The sequence below is a fragment of the Pinus tabuliformis genome, chromosome X (genome assembly GCF_031772625.1).
Source record: "Pinus tabuliformis cultivar Carrire ecotype Pingquan chromosome X, CPIR1, whole genome shotgun sequence".
In the NCBI taxonomy this organism is placed as follows: domain Eukaryota; kingdom Viridiplantae; phylum Streptophyta; class Pinopsida; order Pinales; family Pinaceae; genus Pinus; species Pinus tabuliformis.
The window spans coordinates 588,994,850-589,016,353 of NC_142308.1; the positions used below are offsets into that span (position 1 = coordinate 588,994,850).

The window sequence follows — 21,504 nt, forward strand, 5'->3', positions numbered from 1 at the left end:
AACTCAAGGTATGTCTTAGATTAGAAGTTTTGTTGCAAGGATCTCTTCATAGAAAAAGGTATGTTCATTTTCTTTTAAAATTTGCTTTACATTACTAACATCATTATGTCTAGGGTTTTGAATCACAAAGATTCTTGTTAGGGTGATTAGTAATTAGATTGAATCTACCCTCATTATATTATCATTCTTGTGAAACCCTAAAAAGGTTCACTATAAAACCCTAACCTAAGGGTATATTTATGAAACCCTGGTCTGCTTAGGGTTGTTGATCAAGTCTAGAAATCCTATTCTCTTGATGTTTAGAGTTTTGATACTGTTATGATGGAAACCCTAGCCCTTTGGGGTTTGCTGTCAATGTCTAAGTTATGTATTGAAACCCTAGATATTAAGGGTTTGATAATTTAGGGTTTATAAGCAAAACCATTATAATAGTCATAGTAAGTTCCTAGGAATGAAACCCTAGGTGAATATTCATCTGCCTAATCAAAACCCTAGCCTGAAAGAAAAATTGATGTATATCTAACTCTAATGTATTAATGTTTGTGTCTTGGGTTTACCTAGTAGATATAGTTGTATGCTAATGCATGATTATGTTATCCTAGATATATGTGAGTATGCTAATCTTATTATTAAATACTCATGTTTCTGAATTCTATAGTTTGTAACTAAGCCCTAGTAGAAAATGATAATGATATTGTTTTCGATTGTTGATATGAATTTAGCTTTGATGATAAAATCTAGGGTTTTGAACAAACACTAGTAGAATTGAAACATTAGATGCATAGTAGAATTGTTATTTGATCAAATTACTGATATCTAAAGCTTTGTGACTCAAAAAAGGAATCTAAGGTTTATAGTAAATCATAGTAGAATCTGTCATATATCTCTAAAAGTCACATTGAGGCCCTAGATATAATGAGACTAATATCTTGACTAAAGTTGTTGATGTCTAGGGTTTATAACAAAACCCTAGCAAGAGGTTGAAATCTAGTATGTGTCTCTTATGAACCTATCTAGGTTTAAGTGTTTGATGTCTAAAGTTTGAATGATTTAATGCTTCCATTATAATGATATGATTTTCAGTATAGTTAACTTCATGCTTATATATATATATATATATATATTTGGATGTACTTGCTATTAAAATTTTGCAAGTACATAATCTTCAAGATGTTGGAGATACTCGTAATTGAAAAATAATGATGAGCATGATGAAGTAAGCTATAAGAATGATGATGATCAAAGATGACACTGATAAAGTCATGAAAGATTGAAGCTTCTCCGATGTTATAGAAGAAGAAAATTGTTAAGAGGGAGCATGGTTAAAAGAAAAGAGTACATCTCCCCAGTTGAGAGGGAGGACCTATTATGATAGTCATGATGGATACCTTGTAGAAGAAATCGGAGAATGAATAAGATCTGCAATATATTGAGGATATCTTGGTGCTGCTGAAGAAATGAAAGAAGAAAAGTTTTCGACGGAGAATGAATAAGATCTGCAATATATTGAGGATATCTTGGTGTTGCTGAAGAAATGAAAGAAGAAAAGTTTTCGACAATTTGTATATGAATAAGTGGCACCAGGATGATTGAAGACCCCGAAGGTTTGTGTTTACTTATATGTATATTTGAAATTTTATTGGGGTTTGTGTTTGAACAGGTAAATCTCTCCATAAAGAAGGATGAACACTTGGGAAGCATGCTTGGACAAATGGATATATCTGGTTTAGTTTATTAGGGAGAGATGAAGCATCTAATGGTAGATGCTTGGGAGGACATCTAACCGGCCTATGTGTTGATGTCTAGATCCTGAAGAGGGAGGGTGCGTTGGTCATGGAGCTCCGACCTTGGATACGCACCTAGATCCCTAGGTTGATGGTCAGAAAGTACACCTGATGGTACCTAGGTTGGCTGGCTGAAATTTTGAGTCCATCTTAGTCCCACCCAGATAAATTACCTTAGTCAAGTATCTAGTCCACAACACTGAGTGTGCTAGAACTCTTTGTAGTTCATTTCATTTTGAGATCTTCCATGTACCTTCATATGTATGTAATTATGAATACCTCCCTAGTTAAGATGGAGTGTTGAAGAATGTAACTAGTGTAGGTCTTGATAATTTACTTGAGTCATGATATAATATATTTGTCAAAAGAAATTTTTATTATTAAATTGACTTATTAAAGCATGAATTTTATGCTCGAGTCAATGTTCATAGGTCAAGCCTCCATTGTAGGCTTCTAGGATTTTTGTTCAAGTCAAAGTCAAATTTAATATGTAAGAATCCCTTCTTGGGTTCATGATGTCAAAGATAAAAAGCTATTTAGTCATGTCAAAACCTCCTCCGTCAAGTCACCTTGCAAGTTAGCCTCCAGATTGACCCTATACAAGTCAGCTTCAATAAATTATTCATGTAGGCTCATTTATAGTCAGAAAAAACTATAAATACCCAGATGAACTCAACCCCCACCTGAAGAAAAACAGTTCGGACATATTTCAGAGTAGTGAAGGAACAGAAGTTCAGATATATTGCAGGGGACAGAAGTTCGGATTTATTGCAGAGGATAGAAGTTGATTTATTGCAGAGGATAGAAGTTGATATACTACAGAGGACATCAAAGGTAGAATGATTCGGATTATCAACAGGATCAAGGTAATAAAGGATCGAGGCACTAAGGTAATGTAGGCGAAGTATGACAAGATTGCAGGACCAAAATATGGCATGAGTACAGGACTGAAGGATAACAAGACTGCAGGATCAAAGTATGGCTTGAATACAAGACCGAAGCTTGACAAGACTACAGGAGTGAAGTATGATATGACTGCAGAACCTAAGTATGATGTGTCACTCAGGAACAAGGTTGACTTAATGGATGGAAGGTGTCCTTGGTCTAGGTTTTTGGTCTATCTCATCTTGATTTGAATCTACAGATGGAAGAGTTCTTGATTGGGTTTTTCCCCTACCTAGGGGTTTTTCCCTAGTTGTGCACCTACATCTTGTGTCCTCTTTTGTTTTGGCATTAGTCTTGATGATAAGAACAAGATAATTAGGAAGAAGAACTAATAATTAAATGTCACAAGATAATGTCATAATAAGAGAAATCAATGAAAACCCTAAGTTATTGCCCTAATGGATTTCTCAATAGAGGGAAGCCAAGCTCATGCATGCACAAACCAGCCAGAGAGAACATTTTTAGTGGAGAACATTCTCTTAAAAAAAAATTAGGCTCGTATGGTACTAGGTGGATCTTCTAGGGTTAATTGTGGACAACCTTAGTCATCTCTAATTGATCCCATATACCCCAAAAAAACTAATAGGCACTTGTCTTCTCCCAATTCACAACCATAAAACTCAAAAATTTAACTTTTATTTAGATTAAGGTTTACAACAGCTTTACAAACATTCTCCATGAAAAAGCTTTACATATTGGGTAATTGCATTTACTTGGCTTGAAATTGATCTTCTCATCATACTTTATATTGTTGATTTATTTTACAGCCCTTTTAAGGCTAGATATCTTGTTATCTAGGGCTGTCACTTGCATTTTAATTTTCATATTTAGCTAGTTTGATAAAACCCTATCTTACCTCACTATTTCAGCCCTAGTTTTGATCGAGAATCATTTGTTTAAGGGCTGATTTTATTGCTGCTATCATAACTTGCTCTAAGTTTAACAGCTTACAGCTTTTTCTTCTTTTGTAGTATTTAGGGATTCTCTTGTTTCAATTATTAACTTGATGAGCCTTCTATATTGCCATATATCCTCATTCATTCAAATTTTTAAATTGAATTCATAACCACCTTTTAATTCACCTTGATTGTTCAATTTGTGGGGAATTAAATAGCTACATAACTATCCTTAGACTTGATCTTCTCTTGCCTTGAGAACATTGGAGGCTGCCCAATGCCAGGGAAGCCTTCCTTGCATAGGATCTATCCTTCTTCACTAAAACGAGGGAAATTATTGCCAAGGTGAAAGTGGTAACACTTCCATGTTCCACTAGTCTTTAACACCTTGTGAAAGGATTTGCACTTAGTGTTAGTTGATGTAGCTCGGACAGGTGTTCTAGCCTCAGGTGGTGTCAGTGAGGCTAGAAACACGAGAGCGGAAAATATCTCCATAAGCCCAAATTATTCTTTTGAATGTAAATGTCTTAATTAAATTAATTAATCAGTTTTTATTATTTTCCTAAGTTTAAACTTAGGAAAATAGAATAGATGACTGTCAACGATGAGCAAGCAGCCATTGAAGAGAAAGTCGATGACAAAGAGCTTGTGAGAACAGCCCTAAATGGGTTTCAAAAGCAATGGGATGTTTTCGTGCAAGTGGTTACTAGAAGATCTAATTTTCCTACTTACGAACGCTTGTGGAATGACTTCACACAAGAGGAGCTTCTACTGAGCCTTATGAGAGGAAATAGTTGTACTAGCAGTAGTTCTGAGCAGAAGGGAGATGACAACGAGAATGTTGCTCTTGTGAGAAAGGACAAAGTGAAGAAGGGATTCAATAAAGGATCCAACTCCAAGGAGGAAAAGAAGAAGGACATGTCGAAGATCAAGTGTTATGGTTGTCACAAGTTCGGCCATTACTGCAACAACTGCCCACTCAAGAAGAACGCTGACAAGAAGGGAAAGAAGCAAACAACAGTAATTGCAAATGAGCTTTCTAGACAAATAGAGGATGAGTTTGCACTCATCGCTTGCAGCAACAGTCCAAGAGAGTTGTGGCATAGTGAAATGGGCCATGGAGTACTCAAGGTGACAGGTGTTCCAGAGGCAAGCACGAAGCACAATGGTGTACAACGCAGAACACCTTCCTTGCTAAGAGGAAGTGTTGGTTGATGTAGCTCAGACAGGTGTTCTAGCCTCAAGTGGTGTTAGTGAGGCTAGGAACACGAGCGAAAAATAACTCTAAGCCCAAGTTATTCTTTTGAATATAAATGTCTTAATTAAATTAATTAATTAGTTTTTAATATTTTCCTAAGTTTTAACTTAGGGAAATAGATTAATTAATTAGTAATAATAATCGAGACATGGTTTAATTTCCTCTAGAGACTTTTATTAAAGTTTCTAAGTGATCTTAGCCATCGATTAGATCATTTCATATATGGATCTTGGTCGTTGATTTCTCAACGAGAGATTATAAAGGAGATCAATGGGCAGTCTTGGAGATCATTCATTGTAGTGAAGAGGGCGCAGTGATAGCGTGGGATCTGACACCAGCGAGGGTTTCAGCAGCAGATGAAGTAGTGAAAATTTTCCGAGATTTTCTTTCATCAATACTCTTCCAGTTTCTGAGATCCGTAGGAGGAATTCTCCTAGAGTTATTCTGCAAATAGAGAGATCATACGAGATTGCCAAAAGAGGTCGTATGAGTTGCCAGTTTAGCATATCAAGATTTCCAGTTACAGAGCGAATTGCTAGAAATTAGTGCGATTGCAGGAAAGGAGGATTGTCGGAATTCGTTGTGCAAATTCCAGGAAAGGTTGTGTCAATTTGCAGAGGGAGACCGTAAGCCTCCCAATGGTCAGATCGACTTGTGGAGGTGAAGAAATATTTTGCCAGAGCTTTGTCGGGGTTTGGCAAGCAGTATTGTAATATTCATCAATTGCAGAATTTGTTAAATCATAATAAAACCCTCAAATCTGAAGAATTGGTTTTCCCTTCGGGGTTTTTCCAAGGACGTTTTGTCCAAAAATAATTGTGTCCATTTTGTGATTGGTTTTCTATCAAAGTTTCCGCAGTTTATTTTTGTGAATATTGCAATCGTGTTTTTATTCAGTATTTGCAGTAAAATAATTTTGCTCAAAATTAAATACATTGGATAATTACCAGTTGATTGCAATAAGTGATATTTTTATTGATTCTTCAGACTCGGGTGCTCGATTTGATGACAACAAGCACCATAGCTACCGGCGAAGGCATTCATTCTTTGGCTCTTTACCCCTTCACTCAAGCCACATATGGTGAGTTGTTCACTCCAACAAAAAATCCTTAGTACACCACTCCTTCAGCTCTCAGTAATACTAGTTCTTATGACAAAAATCACCACACCAAAAATGAATACAATACTCCAAGATGGCAGATTCAGGAGTACTAAATCTTAGTAGATAACCGATGTCTTTGGTTTGGATGAGAGCTGTTACCCCATGATCAAGCAATGAGGGCTGTTTAATCATGCAGTATGCTTTAATGAGCTTTGATGGAGTTTCCTTAGATTGCATATGAGGTTAAAAGCCCCTTCTTCAATATCAAATCAATCGTGTCATAACTGCCTGTAAAAGAGACACCTCATAAGCTTGGTATTCCTCATCCTTTGTCCCATACATTTGCAATTTCCACTGTTAAATTGTCTTCCAGATCATTCAATTTTGCTCTCTTGAAAGTTGATACAGAATCAGCTTTATTTCATCTTTAAACTCTGCTAGAAGGGCACCTGAAAGATTTATTTTACAGCAGCACAATCAAACAGCTACCACCTTTAATCTGGGAGATGATCTTGGGCATGCAAACAGCGATGTTGTAAGATCATTCTAAAGCTAATATTTTAACACAAATCAATGTCCCGTGAAACATAAGCCTTCTTCCACAGTTAGTCCATGAAAGGCTCCAAGGAATCATTTTGCACGATCTTTAGACTTCAATAATCAATCGACTTGTCCAGATTTAGGTGCCAACATTGGCATGATCAAGTGTCACTTCCTTTGATCCCATGATTGCACAAACACACAACGCTTCAGCCAACTATCCAGCTCTTGCAAATCCTTTAGAAACTTGTTTATCTATATGTTATGAACAACAGACCCCAAATTATCCCCATCCTCAAATCCATGCTTGCCCTATGACCAAGTATAGGTGTTAAAATTGGCAACTAGGGCCAAACTCCATGTGGGTCATCTTATTTATGGCAGTTGATATTTTTCTTGGATCCCTTTCATCGAGAGGTGTAGGATTGATCTAAAGATCATCCGATTCCGATAAGTATTCATGGAGATAAGAATTTATTAGTGTTATGGGACAATTCGTCAAGGTCGGCCAGCAACCAAATAAACCCCACTTGTGCTCAACGTTTTAGTATAAATAAAGGAGGACTTCAAATCATTTAATACTCACCTCTTGTGATCTCACTCTACACTTGTTTTGGGTTTTTGGTGGAAGAGGAGGTCTAGAAGTGATGCCTTCTACGCAGCCCTTAAGAAGGGTCATCTAGGAGAGCCCTAGCCGCAGACTTGTAGGAGATCTGGCCGCAGATCTAAGAGGCCCTAATCCGCAGCTAGAAGATCCCTAATCCGCAGCTAAAGGGAGCCCTAATCCGCAGCAAAGGGAAGGCCCCAACCAGCAACTAGAGGAGGCCCTACGCTGCCCTACCTAAGGGTGATATGGATATACCCTAGCCGCAGCAACCTAGAGTCTGGACAGCATGGGAAAACAGGGATCCGAAGTCTACTACAGGAGACCGAGTGACTGAGGTAAGTGCAGATAGTCTTAGGGCTGGAACAGTGATATAATCAGGATCCGAGTTTGTTGTGAATAGGGCCGAGAAGGCTGACTGTTAGGCCAAGTTCTTAAGGGTCAAACACGTTGCGTTTGGAAGTTATTTTGGCACATTTTTGGAGGTCTGTTACTACAGCAATCTGTTGTGCTAGGCTGCAGGCCATAGCACACAACTAGAGGCTGCGTGAGGGCTGTCAAGGGTGGATAGCACCCTAAGCAAGCAGCGTGGGTGAGGAGGAGACCTATGAGGGTATGTCGCAGCCCTTAAAGGGTTAGTTTGTTGACTGTGGGATGAAACTAGGGCTGTTGCAAGTGCCCTAACCAGGTGTGCAGCAAACAGCTGTGCAAACAAATGACAGCATGGTCTAATTGGACTATTTCGGCATGTTGGTGTAGCTGGACATATTATGGGACAGCAGCTAGTACAGCATAGTGCTATCAGCATACAGTGATGGGTAGCAATGCAGCATAATATAAAAAGGGTGCAGCACTATGTATGATGCAGCTACATGACTGAATGCAGTGATGATGAGTGCAACATAGAGTGCAGATCTGTGATGAGAACAACCCAGTGATTGGAGAAGCACAGTGACAGGAGCAGCAACATGAAGTGCATAACATGGTCATTAGGTCCAGCACTGTGATGATGAGTGCAGCACATGGACGAGATGCAGCACAATGATAGGTGAAGGAGTCACCTTGGAGAATTAGTTGAAGCAGCATGTCATCAACTGATCTCATGTAGAGATGATTTATTCTCTTATCTAGAATGTCAAAGTGTTGACTTTTGTTGTAAATGTACTATCTCTCTCTCTCTCTCTCTCTGCTGAACTATTGAAGATCATATAAGAAGAATTGATCAAGGGTTTCCCCACATTGGGGTTTGTCTCTGGCTAGCGCCACATCTTGTGTCCTCTTGTCTTGGCTTGTCTTCTGCGATTTATGTTTATGTTCTATCTACAGTTTACTTTAATGCTAATGTGATTGCTAATCTGGAAAAGATATTGAGTTAACTATGAAAATTGAAAGAAATTGCTCTAAGCATAGAACATACCTAAACTTAACATGGTATTAGAGCTGAGTGAAGACAAATCCCAAGCAAGAGTGAAAGAGCAATCACCGAAGACAGTTGGGAAAGAACAAAAGGATCAGTGGATTCCGCATCCCTCTTAAAATTCACCGAGGGTGAAGTCAAAGCAGAGAATATTATCAGAATGGCGCAGCGGAAGTTTCTGATGGCCTACCTAAAGATCACTTCAATGGAAAGATCAGATCTAAGGGTGGAAGGAAAGGCAGATGCCTTGGTTGCAATAAGTTCGGCCATTATGCGAAGGAGTGTCCGAATGGCATGGACACATCACTTGATGATGATAACAATCATTCCGGGGTCATCTTCAATGATCAGAGGAATGACATGGAATGCAAATCATCAAGGAAATGGCCGACTCTTCATAGAAAGCAAGGAACCCCAGGTATGAAGAATCAAATGTTGTTTCTGATTAGATAAAGAAGCGTTATCTTGTATTGGCCCTCTCCTTCAAATTCTTTGGGAATCTGGCTTATCGATTATAGTGTTTCAAGGAACTTCATCAGATAGAAGGGTGCTCTCTCTAATTTGGTAGAGATGAAAACAATCGTGGGATTATACTTGGAGCCGATGCCACCTATCCTGAAAAGGGTGTAGGGAATGTTACCCCTCAATTGAATGAGGGTAACTCGATTCATTTACAGAATCTCTTTAATGTACCTGATCACAAGAAGAACCTGGTGTCCATTTCGGCAATGGAAATCAAAGGTTACAGGGTGGCATTTATCGATGGAAAGGTACGTGTTTGAAAATGAAATTTTCAAAGATGCTTTTACTCATGGGTTCAAGGTTGGCAATTTTTGTCAAGTTGCAGGATGGTCCATTGGGGATCATGACATATCTCATCTATAACACCTGAGATCTACTTTATGAGGCCCCAAACCGATGTGAGTCAAATGGTGACTCGGATACCTGAATTCAAGAAGAGCATGAAGGTACATGTCTGAGATGTACCGAAGAAAAATCTTACAAGGGGACCATTCCCCTCATGCAGCAGGGCCACAGGTTTGGAACAACCTGAGGGGTTTGAGATTCATGATTGGGAATCTCATGTATACATGTGGAAGAAAGCCCTCTATGGCTTCAAGTAAAACACCCCAGGCCTAATATGAGAGGATTGATAGCTGTCTGATGAAGCTGAGATTCACTAAAAGTGAAGCCGATCCAAACCATTGTTTGAAGGTTGTGGATGATAGACCTCTCATACCGGCACCTTCTGAGAAACGACCTATTTCTAACAGGTGCAGACCCTCTCATTTGCAGAAGTAAGAGGGAGTTGGATTCCAGATATGGAATGGTAAACTGCAAGCCCATGACTACCTCAAGGATCTTAACTTTCAGAAGTTATATGGTGGTGATGCTGGACCAGATTTGCGAAATGCCTCTGAGTTTCATAAACTCATCTGCATTGATGTTCTTGGAGAACTTCCGTCTGTATAAATGTTTTGCAGTTAGCATGGTGAGCTCATATTTGGTTGAGCCTCACTGGATTGGTGCCAAGAATCTTCTAAGATGTCTTCGGGGCAAAATCTCTCATGGATTGAGATACACTGCCAGAAATATAAAGCTGCATGATTGTTCGAACGCTGACTAAGAAGGCTGTGTGGAGGATCTCAAGAGCACTTATGAGTGCTGATTCTCTCTAGATTCTGCTTCGATATAGTGATATGGACAGGAAGCGGAAGTTGGTTGCTATAAGCACCGCCGAGACCGAATACATAGCTACGAGTATGATCTCGTGTGAAGTTGCTTGGTTGTGGAAGCTCTTCAGTTAGTTGTTTGTACACATGATGAACACCACTGTGATTCTTTGTGACAACCAGGGGGGATTCGATTATTGAGGAATCTCGTATTCAATCATTGCTCCAGCAGATAGACATCAGATACTACCTTATCTGGGATATGGTAAGTCGATGAGCGAGGAGGCTCCATCGCATTAAGACTGATATACAGGTCGCAGACACTTTGACAAAGCCCCGAGGAAAGGTCAAATTTGTGATTTTCCCGAACGACTTGGAGTCGTTGAGGGACCTTCATATAAGGGTCCTACATGTTGCATGCACTAAGCTCTGGGAGCTCTGGGGGACTTGGGGTACTTACTGGAGTGACATACGACCACTGGGTGACTCAACCTCCCCTAGTGGCGCAATATGTACAGGGTGACAGGTTCAACCTTTCCCTGTGATACCTCGGTCCTCATGGCAACTATGGAACAGGATGATTAGTTCTCCTATGGGTCGGGATGATTAGTTCTCCCGTGGCAACTATGGAACAGGATGATTAGTTCTCTTGTGGGTCGGGATGATTAGTTCTCCCATGGCAACTATGGAACAGGATGATTAGTTCTCCTGTGGGCCGGGATGATTAGTTCTCACATGGCGACTATGGACAGAATGATTCGTTCTCCTATGGGACAGGATGATTAGTTCCCTTGTCGAGGCATCCTACCCATGCAGTCTGGGACTCATGGGAAGTACCTCTCATCTGATCAATGAGCAAGGAAATGGGGTTAGGGACCATAGTAGTACTATCGATGGATGCATCGTTGTATCTACCGTACTCCCTATGCTAGGATGACCTCCATTGATCTGGGATCAACGAAACTGATCTGGGATCAGTATGAGTGGTTTGAGACACTCTCTTGTGATATTGATCTGGGATCAATAAAACTGACTTTGGGTCAGTAGAGAATGGTATGAGACATTCTCGATCAATTCTTCTTCTTCATGGTTCAGCAGAGCAGAGCAGTGCAGGGCACTGATGGCAGAGATAGTACAGTCGGACATATGGATCAGCGGATGGAGTTCTCCCTAGTTGAGAGGGAGTGTTAAAATTGGCAACTAGGGCCAAACTCCATGTGGGTCATATTATTTATGGCAGATGATATTTTTCTTGGATCCCTCTCATCGAGAGGTGTAGGATTGATCTAAAGATCATCTGATTCTGATAAGCATTCATGGAGATATGAATTTATTAGTGTTATGGGACAATTCGTCAAGGTCGGCCAGCAACCAAATAAACCCCACTGGTGCTCAACGTTTTAGTATAAATAAAGGAGGACTTCAAGTCATTTAATACTCATCTCTTGTGATCTCACTCTTAGGGCCAAACTCCATGTGGGTCATCTTATTTATGGCAACTGATATTTTTCTTGGATCCCTCTCATCAAGAGGTGTAGGATTGATCTAAAGATCATATGATTCCAATAAATATTCATGGAGATATGAATTTATTAGTGTTATGGGACAATTCGTCAAGGTCGGCCAGCAACCAAATAAACCCCACTGGTGCTCAACGTTTTAGTATAAATAAAGGAGGACTTCAAGTCATTTAATACTCATCTCTTGTGATCTCACTCTCCACTTATTTTGGGTTTTTGGTGGAAGAGGAGGTCTAGAAGAGATGCCTTCTACGCAGCCCTAAAGAAGGGTCATCTAGGAGAGCCCTAGCCGCAGACTTGTAGGAGATCTGGCTGCAGATCTAAGAGGCCCTAATCTGCAGCTAGAAGAGGCCCTAATCCGCAGCTAGAAGAGCCCTTATCCACAGCTAAAGAAGAGCCCTAATCCGCAGCTAAAGGGAGCCCTAATCCGCAGCAAAGGGAAGGCCCTAACCAGCAACTAGAGGAGGCCCTACGTTGCCCTACCTAAGGGTGATATGGATATACCCTAGCCGCAGCAACCTAGAGTCTGGACAGCGTGGGAAAACAGGGATCCAAAGTCTGCTACAGGAGGCTGAGTGACTGAGGTAAGTGTGGATAGTCTTAGGGCTGGAACAGTGATATAATCAAGATCCGAGTTTGTTGTGAATAGGGCCGAGAAGGCTGACTGTTAGGCCAAGTTCCTAAGGGTCAAACACGTTGCTGTTTGGAAGTTATTTTGGCACATTTTCGGAGGTCTGTTACTACAGCAATCTGTTGTGCTAGGCCGCAGGCCATAGCACACAACTAGAGGCTGCGTGAGGGTTGTCAAGGGTGGACAGCACCCTAAGCAAGCAGCGTGGGTGAGGAGAAGACCTATGAGGGTATGTCGCAGCCCTTAAAGGGTTAGTTTGTTGACTGTGGGATGAAACTAGGGCTGTTGCAAGTGCCCTAACCAGGTGTGCAGCAAAGGAAACTCCTATTTCATAGACCATAGAAAAGTAAATGCTGCCTGACATGCAAGGCAGATAGCTTTCGCCCTCTCTCTCCAGGTTGCTATCTCGATTCACGTGCTGTCACTCAGAGGGCAAAAGCTATCTGCCTTGCATGTCAGGCAGCATTTACTTTTCTATGGTCTATGAAATAGGAGTTTCCTGCAGCAAACAGCGGTGCAAACAAATGACAGCATGGTCTAATTGGACTATTTGGGCATGTTGGTGTAGCTGAACATATTATGGGACAGCAGCTAGTACAGCATAGTACTATCAACATACAGTTATGGGTAGCAACGCAGCATAATATAAAAAGGGTGCAGCACTATGTATGATGCAGCTACATCACTGAATGCGGTGATGATGAGTGTAACATAGAGTGCAGATCCGTGATTAGAACAGCCCAGTGATTGGAGAAGCACAGTGACAGGAGCATCAACATGAAGTGCATAACATGGTCATTACGTCCAGAAGTGATGATGAGTGCAGCACGGTGAGATGCAACACATGGATGAGATGCAGCACAATGATAGATGAAAGAGTCACCTTGGAGAATCAGTTGAAGCAGCATGTCTTCAACTGATCTCATGTAGAGATGATCTATCCTCTTATCTAGAACGTCAAAGTGTTGACTTCTGTTGTAAATGTACTATCTCTCTCTCTCTCTCTCTGCTGAACTATTGAAGATCATATAAGAAGAATTGATCAAGGGTTTCCCCACATTGGGGTTTGTCCCTGGCTAGCGCCACATCTTGTGTCCTCTTGTCTTGGCTTGTCTTCTGTGATTTATGTTTATGTTCTATCTGCAGTTTACTTCAATGCTGATGTGATTGCTAATCTGGAAAAGATATTGAACTAACTATGAAAATTGAAATAAATTGCTCTAAGCATAGAACATACCTAAACTTAACAATAGGTCATTCCATGTGAACAGTATGCCCATAAACCAATTTATCAAACTGCTTGTACATCCCTGGGTTCTCCTCTTCATCAAGCAAATCCTACACAATGACAGCTGGCATCTAAAAGCAACAGCAACCTCCACCAGTAAACAATCACTGCCAGAATGTGCTGGAAATACACCTAAAGATGACAGTACTATAACGGAGTAAACATCTCAAAATATTTGAGTAACAGGACATATGAACATTTCTATTAATTAACCAGCCCAACCTTGAGTTTTGCTAGTGCTTGTGGTAACTGCATTTTTTTGTATAAAATGCCATCCATGTTCATATTTTGATTATATTAGTTGTTAAAGGAAGTTTTTTATTCAGAAAGAAAGTAATTATGTTATCAATGCATGCTTTGATTATTTTGCATTCATAGAATTAACTCAAAATCCTTTAGTATAACAAAATCTTAATGGTTCAATTATAATCATATCCAGATGTCAAAATAAAGGGGATGGAAACCTTCACCAGTTCTTTTTCTTGTTGTTAGTCTAATTATTATTAGTCTTATCAACTTTTCCGAAATGTGACCCATTTGGGAGCCCAACAAATTTTATAACTAGATTACTTAAGATGGTCTCGAGTCTTAAATTCCACAAGAAATGTGTATTCACAATAGAACACAAAAAGTTTCAAAGTAACAAAAGAGGAAACAAACACTTGGTGATAAGAAAAGCAACTAATAGACCAACCATATGCTAAGATATTTCTTACAATATGCATCAATATCAAGATGAATACACTCTTTCTAGTCATGAATCAATATTGATAAAAGCATCACATACCTCGATTAAAAAGAGTGGCAAGCAATTCAGGTGCCTACAAAGAAGTTCCATGGAACTCTGCCAATTAGATGGTTTATCATGTGAGATAAGTAGATAATGCTAGAAATGTAAAAAAATAGATATGGCTTAAGTTCAACGCAAAGAATTACCTTGAAATAAAAGAAATTTGATAAAATAAATGTTACAAGATCCACCTAGGTTTGATCTAGGATCTGTGTTTTCACTGATCAGATCAGATTTGCAACAAGATACATTGCAGATCCAATGATAGTTAATGTTATAGTAATGGTCAGATCATGTATTATTACATAGCTTAGGACTTTAAAGTTATGAATAGTTAACCAAGCGACTTATTGCCGAATTAAGTCACATACCATTTTATCGTTACATAGGTTGTTGTCTAAACTTACATATCACTCATGAGAAATCATTGTGTATTGACTTTTAAACAATGAATATTAATAATAATAATATCTCTCTGCAAATATTTTACAATATGTGAATGTGCAATTTTGATACTGTATTAGATCCAACCATTGGCATCTGGGAGGTCAAAACCCTGAAACAAGGTTGGCATCTAGGAGGTCAATGCCAAACAGCACAGGGTATTTGAGGAGACACATTGACGATGTAGACATTGTAGGCATCTCCATATGAATTGTGGCCAACAGGATTTGCATACAAAAAGCGAACTGGACAGTGAGGCAAATATCACACAGAGAATAAAGGGTGGGCAGGAATACAGGCACACGAATTCTACAGGATGGAAACAAGTATCAATTTTTTTAACATTAAACAAAACCTAGGAAGGGTTTTATACTAGTTAACATTCCTAAAGTTGTTAAACTTATGAAATTAAACTATTAATAAATACAAGTTGCAGATTATTAAATGAAAATAATATGGCAGCAAATAACAATGCTAACCACTCAAATCAATCCCTAACACAACAACTGCTCAATCGATCCGATAGGTATTTGCACTCAAAAGCTAGCACAGATAGTTTGTCTAACAAGCCAAGCTACATTGTCTAGTAGAATGTAGTGAAGATCTCTGGGAGGAAAGACTGATGTTAGTTTTCAGTTGTGCTTCAAAAGTGTTTCCACGCATGCTAAGAGAGCACTTCATGAGATGTGAAAGGCATTTTGGTCTCATCACCCCTCTTTTGTTTTGTTTGAAATTTGGAGAGCTTAGATTGGGTGAATGCCTTGCCTTGGGATCAATGTCAGTGCAAGGGAACTTGTTGTGTGGATATTGTTGGACCTGTTGCTTCAAAATCTAGCAAGCCTTCAGACAGGCATCACAAGGCAAGGGCCAAAACTTGTTGCAACGATGAGGGAGAGTGACACTGTCACCTCAGTGATCTTCCTCCTGCTCTTTTGTGTAATTTCACCACACGAGAGGCTTCCCAGTGATCACCTTAAAGGTATTCTATGTTATATGGGTCAAGGAGATGTAAATGTAGACTAGGTAAAGATACTCTTCAATGGACAAAGACAATTCCTTTTTTATAGGAGCAGAGTATCATATACCAAGCCCCAAGAGATGCACGTGTAACCAAGGGTTTCAAGATGTAGATCAACAAAGGAATGTCTTAGGCCTACAAGCACCCAAGAAAGAGTTGCAAATGACATAATCAGCAAAGGTGAAAGCAAACCCTCAAATTAAGCCCTAGCTAGGGTTAGAGTTTTTCTAGGACACAAATTACTTAGGGAGGATGGCATTAGCCCTTCTAAGGAGGGCTTCTAGACCTTTCTATAGACTTGTATACATTACACATAGGCTCAAGAAGAGCATGACATTGACTCTTTGACACCCTAAGGCTCTCAATGGCAGCTACTAATAAATAAACCTCTTGCTCATGAAACCCAAGCAGCAAGGAATAATAATGAATTCATTTACTTATTTACAAAAATCATAATTACAATGTCATGAAGACCGAACCTAGTTACACTTTCTTCAACACTCCCTCTTAACTAGGGAGGTATTCATAATGGTACTTGGTCATTCTCAATCTGAAGAATTTCTCAATCGGATTGGTAACCCATCTGTATAGCATCATAGTAACCAACATTGTTTCCACAGCAAGGCCTCTAATGACAAATCTATCTCTCATCAGATCAAAGCACAATGTTGGCAAGACCAATGATTATAGACACCTTCATCATTGCCTCTCAAGGTACATACCCACCCGGGTGTTCACTAAATATCACCTTCTAGGACTATTATTATCTTGGGTTCCCAGCTCTCAAAGAATATCAGTCCTCTTGCCTACTCTTATCTTGAATGCCCTACACATCCTCAAAGAGCATCGGATGCCAGATGATTACCTAATCCTCCATTCTTTCTTCCTAAATGAAGACAAGAATGTTGTGTCTATCTCTCCCTCTCAATTAGGGAGGATACATCAATCATGTGTCTACATTTCTCTTCATGGCCTTCACTAAGACACACGGTTGTTAGTCCTAGTCTAGTGCATGATACATGAAATAGAAAAACACAATTGTCACTCCTTTTTAATCAGGGGTGACTCAATCCAAGCCCCAAGAGACGCACGTGTAACCAAGGGTTTCAAGATGTAGATCAACAAAGGAATGTCTTAGGCCTACAAGCACCCAAGAAAGAGTTGCAAATGACATAATCAGCAAAGGTGAAAGCAAACCCTCAAATTAAGCCCTAGCTAGGGTTAGAGTTTTTCTAGGACACAAATTACTTAGGGAGGATGGCATTAGCCCTTCTAAGCAAATTTAACAATGTAGAATGCTAGGTTTTCAATGATATGGCTCAACAAGGCTAAAATCAAGCCTCTCTAGCTCCAATGTCCACCTAGAGGTGTCCTAATTGAATTCAGCCCTACAAAATAGACCTGGCGACTTGCCTCGAAGGACTTAGAAAAATGAAATGGAAGAAAATATAAAAGCCTTTTGTAGTTTTTTATCAACACAAGGATTCGCAATGCCTATTCCTACTCTGGTGATGGAGTCTTTAGAGCTAAATTTAAGAGAAAATGAAATGCTTGCAATAATAAACCAAGATTTTCCATAAATAATATGCATTTAGACATGGAACAAGAAAAACCCTAACATTAATTAATCACATCTAAAACAATAAAAAATTACAAATAAACTTACAATTTTTCCATGAAATAGCCTTCTTTCAATCCCAAAAAAACATCTCTAAGACAAGAATCAATCTCCAATAGCAATAGCCCAAAAGGATCACATCTCCACAAGTAGTTGTTGAAGAATCTAGGGCAATTAAGATTAATGGGATTCTTCTCACCATGATAACTATTTGTGAGGTTCTTTTGACTTTTCTTATTAGTACAGCCTTTCCTTATTATTAGAGTGTGTCTTTCTTACTTCATCAAATAGCTATCAAAAACAAAAGAGACAAGAACACGCGATGTTAGCTTTCTACTAGGGCCAAAATCTCTCCCTCTTGGAGAGGAAAACCCGCTCAAAATTCTTCTTATAGAGATTCCAATTGACGAATACCAAGACCATGACCCTTGACCTAATTAAGCCACTCCAAGACCAAGACACCAATCCTCTTCTTTTCACCGTTGAGTTTATCATCATCACTGCAGCTACACGGAGGTCATTACTAATGCACCACAGAGGTCATTCCAGCTTCATCATTGTTGCACCTTCATCGAGATTATTACTGCTCCTTCACTAAGATCTTTCTTGCTCCTTCATTGAGATGATAGTTGCTTTATCATTGAAATCTTCATCAAAACAGTGAGATCTTTACACTTAGATATGTCTATATATCTATATATATATATGACAGTTGCATTGAGATCAAGATCAAGATCTTGAAACTACATCTTTATCGCGATCATGACTGCATTAATGCAAGCTGAGACAGATTATGTCACTATTGAATCACCAAAATCCTTCCCATCATAACTATGCCGAGACTGTTACAGAGATACCACCTAGATCTTCTTCATCATTAGTATGTCGAGACTGTAGTTGTGCTTACAGAGTATACTAAGACTGTAATTATGTCGAGACGGTGTTAGTGACTTCGTTTACACCGAGACTGTAACTCTACCTACGAATTTCAGAGACCTTCGAAGTTGTGTCCTCCTGTAGTGCGGATTTCAGACCCCTGTACCCATCCGAAAATTACCTGTGACAGACATTCGAAAATTTCAAACAAATCCGAGTTATGTATCTCTGTTTTGTGCAAACCTTAGTTGGCTATATATAGTAATTCGTCCTCCATATTGAGCCAACATGACAATGTAAAGAAGTGTGTCCGTTGATGCAAGCCAACAATTTATATTTAATTTGCAGGTAGACATGATAGTGTTATACATCGTTTAGCTTGTTGCCTTCTTCAAGAGGATTGTGCTTGTCTTTGGAGGGCTTCTAGACCTTTCTATAGACTTGTATACATTACACATAGGCTCAAGAAGAGCATGACATTGACTCTTTGACACCCTAAGGCTCTCAATGGCAGCTACTAATAAATAAACCTCTTGCTCATGAAACCCAAGCAGCAAGGAATAATAATGAATTCATTTTCTTATTTACAAAAATCATAATTACAATGTCATGAAGACCGAACCTAGTTACACTTTCTTCAACACTCCCTCTTAACTAGGGAGGTATTCATAATGGTACTTGGTCATTCTCAATCTGAAGAATTTCTCAATCGGATTGGTAACCCATCTGTATAGCATCATAGTAACCAACATTGTTTCCACAGCAAGGCCTCTAATGACAAATCTATCTCTCATCAGATCAAAGCACAATGTTGGCAAGACCAATGATTATAGACACCTTCATCATTGCCTCTCAAGGTACATACCCACCCGGGTGTTCACTAAATATCACCTTCTAGAACTATTATTATCTTGGGTTCCCAGCTCTCAAAGAATATCAGTCCTCTTGCCTACTCTTATCTTGAATGCCCTACACATCCTCAAAGAGCATCGGATGCCAGATGATTACCTAATCCTCCATTCTTCTTCCTAAATGAAGACAAGAATGTTGTGTCTATCTCTCCCTCTCAATTAGGGAGGATACATCAATCATGCGTCTACATTTCTCTTCATGGCCTTCACTAAGACACACGGTTGTTAGTCTTGGTCTAGTGCATGATACATGAAATAGAAAAACACAATTGTCACTCCTTTTTAATCAGGGGTGACTCAATCCCAGCTCCCTCTTAATCAGGGACTTGTCGAAGATCCCTCTTAATAAGGGACTCTCCTTTTCATCAGCAGCTTCTTCTTCGTGGTTCCTTCAACTGCTTGATCAACTTTTTTCCTTGATGTCATAAAATTCAGTTGAGCTTCTTCCTTGTAGGGCATCAGCCATCGATCACTTTCCTTCTTGGTTCGTCATGTCATTCCCTTCTTCATGGAAAGTGGCCTTCTTGATACATATCTGGAACCTTCATCATATAGCTACTTCTTCCCATCATGCTTCTTTCAGGAATTTCCATCCACCACATGAACGCTAATTGTACTTGTACTTACAACTCTTGTTCCAGTAGCCCTGCATGCACTCATCCAGATATTATTCAAGAGATAAAAACATAACATTAAATCAAATCATACCTTACTAGATGGCTCTTCATTATGACATCTTCCTGTAGGTATCAGCATTTTGCATTCATGTTGACACATCTCCCAAAGATATCCATTGTCAAGGGTCTCCATCTTTTTCAGACTTTCATCAGAGTCTTCATATCTTTTCCAGGAGATTTCCTAGTCAAGTCTTCTTGGTCTTTTGGATGTTGATCGCCTTTATCGGGGTTGCATATCTCATGATCTCTTCCTTCCTCACACATTCCATTCCCAGGAGCTTTTAATCAGCGTTTCTTCATTATAGTCAACCACCTCATACTTCATATGAGTACATATTATGTTGATATCATCTAGTGTGACTTATGCCTTCCTGCATCCTTTCAGAGGAGGAGATGCTTTTTCTCTTGGTCATGCTTCTCAAGATAGAAGTAATGATCCATGTTACCTACAACCATATGACATGACATTATAATATTAAATACAAGCATACATACCTCATTTTACCTTTAGGTCATCTAGGCTTCTTCCGGATCCTTCCTTGATTGAAAGATCTTCAATCCCTTGATCTGCTTCATGTCATCACATCATCATCAGGGAAAATTTTAAGAACCCCCCCAAAATTTACATGTATAATAAATGGGCGAATCTCCATGGTATATAGGAAAAATGGAAGGCGATTTTATCAATAATATGATATCTATATATAATTTTTTGGCGAATCTCTCACCAAGCATGGCGAATATTTTACTCAATTATAAAATCTTGTGTTTATTGAATACACAAATGAAATCATTGCATTTCTTTAAAATATCTTTTGCAAAATTACCGAAATTACATATCGATAACCTAGTGGGTGTAGGATAAAATTCACCCGTGCCATTCATAGAAAGCATGAGAAAAAACCTAATACTATATATAAAACCAAGAAAAATTCAAATTCATCACTTCTAGGGACCTCGTAACCACCCTGCCAATACACAAGTATGTTCCTGTTTGCAATTAGAAAAATTACCCAAATTACAATCTGTTTACTCCACTTCTAGGGACCTCGTAACCACCCTGCCAATACACAAGTATGTTCCCGTTTGCAATTAAAAAAATTACCCAAATTACAATCTGTTTACTCCAGCATATGTTGGAAAGTTATAGAAGGATGACTAGTGCAATCAATCCATTCCTTTTAGCCCTGGATTTGTTTCAGTTTAAAACAGAAGTATACAAATATACTTGTCCAATGTCTATGCTTTAACCATTCACCTTAAAATGTTTTTACAATATAATTTCCTAAGTCTATTTAATATCTTGATTATCATAAAAACCAACCTATATCCATCTTAACTCCACATCTACCACTCTTAGAGGGATGAAATCTATTTATCCCTCTGAGCACTTGGTAGACCCAGAATTAAGATGGATCTAAGATAGAATTTCCCCTTTAAATAGTCTATGCTCACATGAATACCATGGGTCAATACCATGGGTTATCATAAACCTGGAGCTTAAAAATTACT

General features: G+C 39.1%; 1 protein-coding gene across 7 annotated transcripts in view; it reads right to left on the reverse strand.

Moving 5' to 3' along the window:
* Nucleotides 1-21,504, reverse strand: part of PDE194 (formyltransferase) — a 373,820-nt gene that overhangs the window by 92,672 nt on the left and 259,644 nt on the right. For 4 of the 7 annotated variants that reach the window (XM_089448850.1, XM_089448851.1, XM_089448848.1 and 1 more), the window contains 2 exons: nt 14,446-14,479; nt 13,608-13,790 (listed from right to left, as the gene is read on the reverse strand). In XM_089448850.1, the coding sequence (XP_089304976.1) occupies nt 13,608-13,790; nt 14,446-14,479 (217 nt within the window). Of the gene's footprint in view, nt 1-13,607; nt 13,791-14,445; nt 14,503-21,504 lie in introns of all 7 variants that reach the window. The other 3 variants (XM_089448852.1, XM_089448849.1, XM_089448853.1) reach the window with 2 other exon arrangements.